The sequence below is a fragment of the Dendrobates tinctorius genome, unplaced genomic scaffold (assembly GCF_039654945.1).
Source record: "Dendrobates tinctorius isolate UK_male_01 unplaced genomic scaffold, ASM3965494v1 ptg000026l, whole genome shotgun sequence".
NCBI lineage: Eukaryota > Metazoa > Chordata > Amphibia > Anura > Dendrobatidae > Dendrobates > Dendrobates tinctorius.
In genome coordinates, this window is record NW_027361694.1 from 13,061,549 (window position 1) to 13,074,112 (window position 12,564).

The 12,564-nt window shown below is 40.1% G+C and overlaps 1 protein-coding gene across 4 annotated transcripts in view; it reads right to left on the reverse strand.

Annotated features, from left to right (window-relative positions):
• Window positions 1-12,564, reverse strand: part of NALCN (sodium leak channel, non-selective) — an 871,910-nt gene that overhangs the window by 727,519 nt on the left and 131,827 nt on the right. For 2 of the 4 annotated variants that reach the window (XM_073569511.1, XM_073569510.1), the window contains 2 exons: window positions 10,112-10,240; window positions 2,795-2,977 (listed from right to left, as the gene is read on the reverse strand). In XM_073569511.1, coding sequence (XP_073425612.1) covers window positions 2,795-2,977; window positions 10,112-10,219 — 291 coding nt within the window. In that variant the 5' untranslated portion in view covers window positions 10,220-10,240. Of the gene's footprint in view, window positions 1-2,794; window positions 2,978-10,111; window positions 10,488-12,564 lie in introns of those variants that run through there. The other 2 variants (XM_073569508.1, XM_073569509.1) reach the window with 1 other exon arrangement.

The following is a 12,564-nucleotide window of genomic DNA, read 5'->3' on the forward strand; positions in this document are numbered from 1 at the left end:
TCATAAACAGTACAGTTGCTTCTTGAAAGCGCATTGTCCAACAGTCTCTTTTGATAGCATAGTTCAGCACAGATCAAGACTCTTTACAAAGGCACAGTAGTACACAGCATTCCTTCTAGCACAGGGAGATAGAGGATGGGGGAGGGTTTGCTGAGAGAGATTATACCTGTGACATAACTTTTTCCAGTACTTAGCTTCCTGCTCCTGACAGACTTTCTCAACTAGCAGTACAGGGGTTAGCCAAGCTCCACTCTGTAATGGAATCCTGTGTCCTTATAGTTCACTTGCCTGAACTTTTGTGACACAGATCACAAACACACACCACTCATCCCTTTGGCTGCTGCCAGAACCATAAACACTTTCCCAACAATCCCCCTGGGGCTCTGCTAACCACTCCCTGTTTCCAGTGACTGTGTTAACCCCTCTAGTTGCTGGATGCTTTCGAAGCAACAGCAGTTAGCACTATTTCTGCATGTCACAGTTGGAATGCAGATTTTGATAAAATATATTGTGGATGCCAGTAGAAAAAAAGCCCCTGCAGTGTCAGAGCAGCTCAAATAAATGCATTTGACACAATTTTTGGAAACTACACCCTGAAGAAATGTATCTAGGAGTGTAATGACTATTTCAGAATTTTAAAAAATTGAGCTGTGGAAATAAAAAAATTACATTTTTACCACTAAAATGTTATATTAGCTGCAAAATTTTAATTCACACAAGGGGTAGTAAGAGAAAGTGGACACCACAATTTGTTGTGCAATTTCTCCTAAATTTTGCTTGCATAGTTTGCGGACGCCATCTGCAGAGCCAATAGGGTAGCAGAAAAGCAATGACTATTTTGTTCCCACAGGTGTTTTCCAGAAAAGCATGGAGTGGATGTTACAGAGTGAAAACTGCAAATATGCCAGCCTAGTGCCCAATAAATAATGTCACATTTTTCTTCTGGAGACGTGCGCCCTGTAAATTAAGTAGGTCCTTCCTGTTACACCATTTCCATACATATTGATGCTAACTGTGATTTAGGCACTCTGGGGAGTTCCGAAGGGGAGCTAATTGAATAGGGGAGCACAAATTTCACTGGATTTTATTTGGGGTGGGAGAAGTCATGTCACTTTTCAAAGGCCTTTGAGCTAGGAATGAAGTGGAAACCCCCTGAGTGGGGACTTATTTTTTTGAAGGATGAGTTGAAGTTTTTATTGGTAACATTTTGAGATGAATTACATTTTATAATTGTTTTTAAGGATAGTTTCACACCCTGGGCTCTATGCTGAGCAGTTACATTTAGACGGAAACCTGACGTTATTTAAATGAAACCCTTAATGGAACCATTTACTATTATGAGGCAGATTGAGACACTTTAGATTCAGTCTGGCCTATGTTACAGTGATGTCCCATCCTAATAATGATTCATGCTACAGGGGTCGACCACACTTTTATGCGCTAAAAAGTTTCTAAATGGATTGACAGGGGCTAGGCAGAGTCTCAAAGTGTCTCATCTTCCTCACTAAAGTGATTGCTTCCATTTGTAGTTTCAGCTGAATCATTCATTTTTGTGTTTTGGATGGAAACAGTTATTGCACAGTGAAGAGCACAGGAGGTAGAATGAACAAATAAACAGCAGCTCAAGAATTGCTTTTTTTTTCTTACATCATTCCCAGACACTTGGCCTGTTAGACCCAGTTCATGGTAGAATCTAACAATACCACACATAACAATGCCACTATAACTCAATGTCATTATCTGGACCCCTGAATCACGATGTATCGATGCTGTTAATGAGGGAGCCATAGATATTAAACAGCCATGATCGGAGCGAACACTAATCGTAGACGATGCAGCAGGGAATCAGCTATAGTATACAGCCGACATCCACTACATTTTTGACCATGTAAGGAGGCCCCTTAATGACAGCCTTAAAAAAGGCATATTAACAGTTGTTAAGTCATTATGGGTTTAAAACAGGCAATATACAAATGTGCCAATTAAAATGTCAACACATGAAGCTAGATGGTAGAAAGAGAATATTGAAATGAGATACAATGTGTATCAGTCATTAACAAAATACCATTACAGTATTTGGGAAAATATAAAGCATTCTGCAAAATCATCGGAGTTGAAGATAATATAGCACATCTGGTTTTTGATGATGCGTTTAACTATTTGATAACATTTTTAACCTCATCAAGACATTTTTAATCCTTATAAACAACTATAAAAATAAATATCTGTTTTTGAAGTATTTTATAAAAACATCAAAAATGTGAGTGCAAGTAAATAAAATATAGAACAAGTTAAAGGGAATCAGTCATGAGTTTTTCCATAAAAAAGCCACTTCCACAACATTCTTTGGCATTTTAACACAGCAGGGTCTGTGCTCTCTAATGGCTGTGTACAGGGCTGACATTATGAGGCAGAGAGTGGACACGATCACTCGGTACTCATTAGAATGCAGCGCTGGACAACTGCAAAGCTTTTTTCTTAAAGGTAAACAGAACTGACTGATGGCTATAGCAGGCTTGTTAGGAAGACTGAAGACCCTGGTAGCAATGGCTTTTACAGGGATAACCAGATGACAATTCCCCTTTAAATAAAAATAGTATTTTTGACATTTCTAAACTATTAGGAGAGTAAACAGTTGTAAGTAAGCATTAAAAAGATACAAATGACTAATCCTAGCTTTTCACATTTTGCACTTCCATTGCAGGTTAAGGCTCTGGATCCAGTGAACATCTGAACCATGAAGGGAAAGACATGAAAAACACCATGCAATGTAATTATGTAATGTTTATCTCACCTTGACAATTCCTCGGATGTGCATTTTTGCAATCATCTCTGCAGTGTAAAGAAACATCAATAGGGTATCAAGGGCAATTGTCACATACTGAAGAGGAGGATAATGTTCAAAGGTCTTTGGGGTGTTCATACAAACGGAAATGACACTGATAATTGCACAAATGCGTAGTAACGAGTGCACCCACTGGAAAAAAAGAGAACAGTTTAAAGTAATTTTCTTAATGTGAATGGTTAACGCTACATGACAAGTATAATTTCAATTTTCAACTAAGCAAAAGCTATAGTGTACTTTATCTGTTCTTAAGAGTTTTCTGAACACTGTGCTGAATTATATGCATGACAGTGGAGTTATAATCCCCAAGTAAAAAAGATCTTTAACATACTACACCTTAAAATGGTAAATCTATGTGTAATTTACATTTTATGCTTAGAAATCGAGGGCCTGATTCTGCAAAACTTTTGCAGCAAAATTCTGAAGTTAAAGTCTTTTGAAAAGAAGTGGGCGGGGTTTGAGGACAGGGGTGTGACAACTCTCATTCATCATTTCATGTAGAACAGTATCATATCTTATGCCACAAATCTTACTGCAGTCCCCGACTGGAGTTGGATTAGTGTCGTGATGCACTCAGATGAGCACGCCACTTGTCCGACAGTCCTGATTCATTAAGAGGCATCTGACTGCAAAAAGCCTCCTCATCACGACCAGCACAAACAATGCCAGTCTTGATGAAATTGCACCATAGTTTTTTATTATTTCCAACTGTGATCAGATAATCCATTAATGTACAGGGTGGGCCATTTATACAGTATGGATACACCTAAATAAAATGGGAATGGTTAGTGATATCAACTTCCTGTTTGTGGCACATTAGAATATGGAAGGGGAAAACTTTTCAAGATGGGTGGTGACCATGGTGGCCATTTTAAAGTCGGATATTTTGGATCCAACTTTGTTTTTTCAATGGGAAGAGGGTCATGTGACACATCACACTTATTGAGAATTTCACAAGAAAAACAGTGGTGTGCTTGGTTTTAACATAACTTTATTCTTTCATGAGTTATTTACAAGCTTCTCTTTGTTTACAGCCATTGACATGTCGCAGAGGTTAACACGTGAGCAGCGAATTGTGTTGATGTCTGGTGAACGCAGTACCCGGGTCATTGCAGCAGATTTCAATGCAAGACACCCTAAACAAGAAAACTGTCACCATTCCCATTTTATTTAGGTGTATCCATATAAATGGCCCACCCAAAAAAGTTTGCCTCATCACTGAACATAACGTTCTGTGTAAACTGAGGGTCCTGTTCCAATTTTTGTTTTGCCCATTCTGCAAATTCAGCGCGCCGATCTGGGTCTCCAACTATTACCATTTTATTTAGGTGTATCCATATAAATGGCCCACCCTGTATAATAAAACGTGATGGCCCCATTACACTCTACTGAGCTGGAAATTTAGGACAAGCACTGGGTGGCAGGTAGCAGCAGGTCCCCGCAACTGCCCATATGTTCGCCTCGAAAATACTAATCCAATATCTCTACATAATTAGAACATATGAAATCTATAATCACTTATGTACCTGACATTTTAGGTGACTTTTAAGAATAAGCTGTTATGTGTGTACATGAGGAAAAACACTTATTTCTGGTAATTATAAGATTTGTATCCTGCATTTTCTCCATTGCAGCCTGTATTTCTGCTATAGTGTTGTTCAAAAGTCCTGAATAGACTTGAAGAAAACTATATCTTTCATACTTCTGGATCTCCCCAGTGAAACTGGTGTAACACGTTTGCTTTTGTAACCCCTCAAAGTGTGCCTTACTCATTCTTGCATGTACCAAGTGTATCAATTGTTATGGTATGTGTTTTTTTAATAACTTTTTACAGCACAACTTACCTACACAAGTAAAGTGTGTAGAAGAACGGTAAATAGGTTTGTAAGTTCATTACTTTCCGATGCAAGATCACACAGACTTACATGTTACTTTTTAAGATTTATTATTTTTTATTTAACCCTGGGTCCTCAAAAAGGCTTTCTAAGTTCAAGTCTAGCTTTTAATACTTTATTGGCCAGCATTTGCTCTTGAGGACCAACTTACATCTCTGTGGCATTGAGTGAACAAGTTCCTGAGGATATTTGCAGAGTGATGCTATGGTTCCAGGTCTGTATCAGAGCTTCAATTAACTTACGCTTGGTCCTTGGTTGTTTTCTAGATATATCTGATGATACATTGTGCCACAAATTTTCAATTGGGTTGAGGTCCGGGGACTGAGCTGGCAAGTCAATAGTAGCCAACTTGTTCTTTTTTTTTCCACTGTTACCGTCTTAGCTCTGTGACAAGAAGCATGATCATCCTGGAAGATGTAATCCCCTGAAAACAGGTGTTGAGCAGAAGGCAGCATCTTCTTATGAAGGATGTTTATGTATTTTTTTGCATTACCCATACCCTCCACATTACAAAGCCTTCCAACCTTTGGCTGCTGAACAGCGCCAGACCATTACTTTCATCAGACATTTCACAGAGAAGCTCAAACACTCTGGCTTGTACTCTTCATGTGGGAACCTTCTCACATAAGACTTGCCATTATTTCCCAAAATGCAAAAAGTGCATTCATCACTAAATAATACATTTTCCCACTCCTCCTTTTTCCATTTTGAATATTTCAGTGCACACAGTTTTTGACTTTGTCTTGTATGGCAGTCATTAATGGCTTGTTTCGGGTCTTACAGCCTCTCAAACCTGCTTCCAAACATCTCTTCCTACGATTCTATGATTCAACATTGCATTTTCTTGCCAATCTCACAGAAGCTAAGGAGAGGTGAGCTTTCGATTGGCAAAGGATGTTCTTACTAGTAGTCTATCCTCCCTTCTCATTGACTTTCTGAACCGACCAGATCTGGGCCTGACATAGTGGCTAGTGGTCGTAACCATGGATACCCAAGGTCCTGCAATGCCTGTACATGGGGAGACCTAGCGAATCAGAAAAACTATACTACATTTCTAATTGGAGGCATTTTCTAATATTTAAATCCCTGTTGTTCTGTTCGGGACATTTTCTTTTTATGAGGCCCTCCTTCATGTTTCCTCCAAGGGGGGATTGGGGTTATTGGGGTTGTAAAGCAGCGGCGTCCACGCTGTGCAGTTATGAGGCAGTGACCCAGCAAGTTCAAAATAGAAATGTTTTTAATGTCCAAATGTCCAACAAAACTCACTCAGTGCATAGCACACTGTATCTTCCGGATCGCAGCCGGGTAAAACAAAACGCCAGTCCCGGGCAGTTGCCGTGAGAGACGTACTGTTGGGTATGCAGGGAGGGTTGCCAGTACCTTTGGCTCCGCTGGCCCTGCGTTAACTCACACAGGGCGTGCCATGCAGATCACCTGCTCTGTTTCCTCACCAGAGCAACAGTGACTAAACCCCACCCCCCAGCAGGGTTTATTTTTTTCCTTTTCCAACCTGTAGCCGTAGGCCACTCATAAGACCTGGGCTGGAGGAAATGGACAGGACACCACTACCTTCCTGCAGTCCGTTTAAAAAATAAAAGCCCATACCGGCTTTTCCTAAACAAACTCCTTGGTCCAAATAGCTTAACCAGGTTTGAGCTTACTTTTATTCTGCCCTGCGAGTAACAGGCATGCTTCTGTGATGACAAGGCACTCCAGCGGATCTAATACATTTCAGAGAACATCCTGGGGGACACATAGCAACCCTCACATATGACACCGGTCACTGCCTCACAGGGTGCATATGACTTGGTAGCAGGGCAGGCCTTGCAGTCAATGCGTAAGAAAACAAATTGAATATTGTGACCCGAAATGAAATTTGAGACCCTGCAGATTTTTTTTTATGTGGATCTGAAACTTGTGATTAATTGAATTTTCCTCATTTGAGGGGTTCTTACTATGAGTGTTGTTTTTTTTTTCACTTTTTACTACATACTGATTGTTAAGGGGGTTTTACACATAGCGATATCGCCATCACTGACTTGGTGACGCAGCAGCGCTATCGCTAGCGATATCGCTATGTGTGATACTTACCTCCGACCAGCTCCCCCGCTGTCTGTCGCTGATCGCGCGAGATCGCGCAGCTCCATTTCTCGTCGGGCGCTTCCTGCTGGCGCCGACGAGTGACGCGTGGACGCGGACGGGAGGACGTCAGGATCGCCTCGTCTGAAAGGTAAGTAACGATCGCTGTATCGCTGCTGCATCGCTGTGAGATCTGCCTGTGTGGCAGCTCACTAGCGACTATTTAGCAATGCACCAGCGATCCTGACTGGGTCGTATCGTGGTCGGGATCGCTGATGCATCACTAAATGTAAAGGGGCCTTTACACTTGTACTGTTCGGGAGAATATGACCCGATAATATTAACTAATTAATTCTGCCTGCAACATTTATTTGTTTTCCTGTGTACTTCCTCTCATTATTCAAAAGGGAGGAGGTTTCACTGTTCTTTCAATTCTGTGAGATAGGACACTGAGCTGTGAATACATATCTTTACCGGTATGTAGCATATAAGCTATGCTTTTCTTTTCAAATTATTCAATTCTGTTCTTTAGATTGCATAAAGCCATTTTTTGATTACTGTGTCATGATGTAAGCTTCATTTTTCATTTGATTATGATCAACCATGTTCACATACAGTTTAATAATGAAATAGGTATTCAAATAAAACACAGTAGCTAAAATCTACATTTTAATAGGTCACGTCATAGTGACCCAAAATAGTACAAGTGTATAGTAAATGCGATCAGAACAGCAGGGTTAATAATATTATTATTATACCTACTACAAATTGGGATAGGATCTTGGAGATGGAGATACCCCTATAAAAGAGCAGAAGTGATGCAATGTGATTGGCTCCCCCACCGAGCTTATGATTTGTCACACGAACATGAACTGTGTTTGGCTAATTTTGGATCTGAATTTGTACGATATTTAGCTGTGCTTTTAATTCCCATAATTTTGCAGAAATTGCAGGCAAAACTGCTTCAAAAGCTAAAAGTATTACAGATAAAGAATGCAAAATTGATGTCTGAACAAAACCATGCAGAATATGTCATATTAGTCTTGAAGATAGAAAACGTTTTGAACTTGAAAAATTAATTTATCCTATGCATGACTTTTGAACACCACTTATATGTTGTCTTCCATACACAGTACATAGAGACATGATGGCTTTCTGCTCTCTTGTCTCCATGTAACATATATTCATTATGGAGGACTCAGACACTATCAGTGACTTTCTCTGCTCCACCAACCTCCCCTCTACATAAATTTTCAAAGAAGCAGGCAGCTGGCATATCTTGCTCTGACCAAGATGGATTTGAATAGCTTTTTTAACCCCTTAATGTCCAATGACGGACACAGTCCGTCATCAGACATTTCCCCTGCTTTGATGAGGGCTCCGGCGCTGAGCCCGCATCAAAGCCGGGACATGTCAGCTGTTATGAACAGCTGACATGTGCCCGCAATAGGCGCGAGCGGAATCGCCGTCCGCCCGCGCCTATTAACTAGTTAAATGCCGCTGTCAAAGCTGACAGCGAGCATTTAAATAGAATTTCCGGCCGCCGGGCCGGAAATGACGTCATCGCCGACCCCCGTCACGTGATCGGGGGTCGGCGTCACGTTACCTGGACAATCAGAGGTCTCTATGAGACCTCTATAGTTGTTCCAGGCATAAGGCTTTCAGCGCCACCCGGTGGTCGGCGCTGAAAGCACAGCAGTAAATCTGCTACATATGGGCGATCTGCTCATCGCTCATATGTAGCAGAGCCAATCGGGTTGCGCATGCTTCTAGCCTTCTATGGAGGCTATTGAAGCATGCCAAAAGTAAAAAAAAAAAAAATGTTTAAAAATAAAAAAAAATAAAAAAAACCTAAAAGTTCAAATCACCCCCCTTTCGCCCCAATCAAAATAAAACAGTAAAAAAAAAATCCCACATACACATATTAGGTATCGCCGCGTTCAGAATCGCCCGATCTATCAATAAAAAAAAAGCATTAACCCGAACGCTAAACGGTGTAGCGAGAAAAAAATTCAAAACGCCAGATTTACGTTTTTTTGGTCACCAAGACATTGCATTAAAATGCAATAACGGGCGATCAAAAGAATGTATCTGCACAAAAGTGGTATCAATAAAAACGCCAGTCCGGCACGGAAAAAATAAGCCCTCACCCGACCCCAGATCATGAAAAATGGAGACGCTACGGGTCTCGGAAAATTGCGCAAATTTTTTTTTTTTTAGCAAACTTTGGAATTTTTTTTCACCACTTAGATAAAAGAGGACATAGACATGTTTGGTGTCTATGAACTCGTAATGACCTGGAGGATCATAATGGTAGGTCAGATTTAGCATCTAGTGAACCTAACAAAAAAGCCAAGCAAAAAACAAGTGTGGGATTGCACTTTTTTTGCAATTTCACCGCACTTGGAATTTTTTTCCTGTTTTCGAGTACACGATATGGTAAAACCAATGATGTCATTTAAAAGTACAACTCGTCCCGCAAAAAATAAGCCCTCACATGGCCATATAAACGGAAAATTAAAAAAGTTATGGCTCTGGAAAGAAGGGGAGGGAAAAATGAAAATGTAAAACCAAAAATACCCCTGGTCGTTAAGGGGTTAAAGGGAACCTGTCAGCAGGATTGTGCACAGTAACCTACACACAGTGTCAGGTAGGCGCCATTATACGGAATAAAATGATACCTTGGTTGATAAAATCTGTCTTGTGGTTGTTTCTAAATCTTTATTTTCAGTCTTGTGTTAATGAGATTCTCGTGCCCTAAGGTGGGCCTGGGGTATGTGGTGCTCTGATTAGATAATCATAATACAGACTGCTGACAGGTCACTGATCTATCACTGACCTGCCCCCTAGTTTGCATAATGAATATACTAATGTGTGCATTTAAAAAAAACATGTCACTTCATCAAAATGGCGGCACCTGCGCACTATCACTTGTCAGTTAGTGCCTATTATATTCTGTGCAGAAAGGAAAAAGAAATCACCATAAAATCGGCGCCATCTGCATTATGAATATATAATCAGAGCACCACATTCACCAACCCCGCCTTAGGGCATACAATTTTGGGGGGAAACGACAGAAACCATTTAATGATAATGTAATAATAATGTAAACAAATAGAAAATACAAGTTATTCTTTTATTTTTAAAAGGCACAGGTATTACAAAGCTCATAAATTGATTACTTAGTTGTTATCTATTCATAGGAGCGTGAAATTTAAATCTTAGTGTCTGATCCCTAATTTTAGTTTTTTTTTCAAGGTACACAGTTAAATAGAAAAAAAACAGAACTCACTGGCTTGTTGATCCATAGGATATCAGCATTATCAGAGAGTGATTCATCAGGGCCAAAATCTGTAACCGGCTGAGCCTCTACTCTTGAGCTTTGCTTTCGCTTCAGCATACTATTATCACTTTTGGTTTTCTGTAAATAAAAAAAAGAATATATTGACACCAAATAAGCAATGTTAGAAGTGTCCTCATAAATACAATGTATAGATGTGTAAGGGTCCATTTAGGCTGGTTTCACACTAGCGTTTTTTCTTGCGCTGCGTTTTTGCGCATACATGCGCATGCGTCCTTTTCCCCTATCTTTAACATGGCTGCGCATGGTCTAGCGTTTGCACGCGTTCGTACGCGTTTTACGTGCGCATACGTTTTTTTTGTAGTGTGCGCCCAAGCGCGCCGGACGCTACCTGTTGCATTTTTGGTCCGTCCAACCTGTCTCAAAAAAACGCATGCGCATTACAGTCTATGGGAACGCAGATGTGCACATGGACATGTGCACGTCTGCATTTAAGAACACATGCGTTTTAAGAGTAAAAATGGCTAAAAAATGGTTAAAACACATGCGCAAAAAAGCAGCAAACGCATACAAAACGCATGATGCATTTTTTGTATGCATTTGCACTGCACAAAAACGCAGCGCAAAAAAACGCTAGTGTGAAACTAGCCTTACACTGTAAGATTATCATTAATATCGTAAATACTTCCAGGAATGCTTGCTGGGTCCAAAGGCTGCTGATCACCTGTTGAACAAGCAAAACGCTTGGGAGATATGATTTTTGTGCTGCACAGAAGATCTTCAATCTCTGCAGCACATTGTCCTGTGTAAACAGGACTTGCATTGCTGGAAACAAAGGCAGTATATATACACCGAACAATATATTACAGATCGTTCAGTGTGCATCATTAAGCCCGATCTGCCTGGGTTAAAATGCTATTAAATTATATTCAGACACACTTGACAAGATAGGCCAACACAGCGATTTAGAACGCAGATTTGCGATTAACAACAATCACATTCACAAATACTCAAAAAAATGGAAGACCTGGAACAATAAATTTCATATCAAATAGACTTAACAAGAGGCACTATATTTTGAAGTTTAAACCTGGGCACTTTAGTACTGGGATGCTGTATCTCCTTCCAAGAATGTTACCCCATAATAAGAATTGTCGATTTTTTTTTCTTTTATGTTGTTATTCCATGCCTATTTGTGGGTTCTCTAGTTTTTAAATTTTTTTTCCATACCTGTACAAGGTTGTTTATTCCCCACTCCCTTCCCTCCCTTCCTTTCCCTAGCCTGTTTATTTCTAAAAAACCAATAAAATTATTTGAAAACAAAATGCTATTAAACAACAGCCAATTGTTAAATATTTACTGATGGGCAATCATTTAATGCCTCAAGTCAGGTGGTGTGAACCCACTTTAAAAGGGGCTCGCCGATCAAAACCGATAAGTCTGCAGTCACTCTGTATGACTGCAGAATTATGAATTCCGCCAGCGCATGCACTGTGCGCTGCAGGGATTCGCCGGTTTCAAACCTGAGAACAGAGCTTATGTATGAGTTATGCATACCCCATTCACTTGTATTGAGCCGAGACCACACCCCTACCAGTGATGCGGATGGCCACTGCACGAGTCAGACTAGAGGTCACAGCCTCGCTCCATACAAGTGTATGGATAGTGTGGCCATGCCCACTGGCCAGGGGTATGTATAACTCATACATACCCTCCAGTCCCGGGTCTGAAACCGGTGAAACAGTGAGTGCATTGGCGGGATTCATAAGTCTACATTCACACAGACCGGACAACCCTTTTAAGTTATGGGAAATAATTTAATATCATGAACAGTATTTACATGTTATATTTTTAGTGTAAAAAATTTTAGGAATTTTTATATTTTGACAACAGTAAAGGATTGGCTGAGAATGCTAGAACAATGGATAGTCACAACATTCAATAATTCTACTCCTTACTCACACTATTTGAAGGGGACCTGTGATCTAGGAAATCATATATGGGGAGCATGTTGAAGAGTGGAAAGAGGTGAGCAGACATACAGGCTTGTGGAAAAATATTTAGCATTTACAATGTTATTTCATTGAAATCCCTGATCATTCTGGGTTATCAGTCAAGACAGTTGTCCTTAACAGTGATTGTTTAAGAGTGCCTTCAGAGATAGCTGTCTATCACAGATAAGGATCACCCCCTTAATAGCTAAATGGTCTGCATACTAATATTGCAGTTCAAAATTCATTGAATGTTCACATATATAGTAGGGAAAAAAAGTATTTAGTCAGCCACCAATTGTGCAAGTTCTCCCACTTAAAATGATGAGAGAATGGCCTGTAAGTGACATTACAGGTAGACCACAACTATGAGTCAAATTGAGAAAACTAATCCAGACAATCACCTTGTCTGATTTGGCAAGATTTATTTTGCAAATTATGGTGGAAAATACC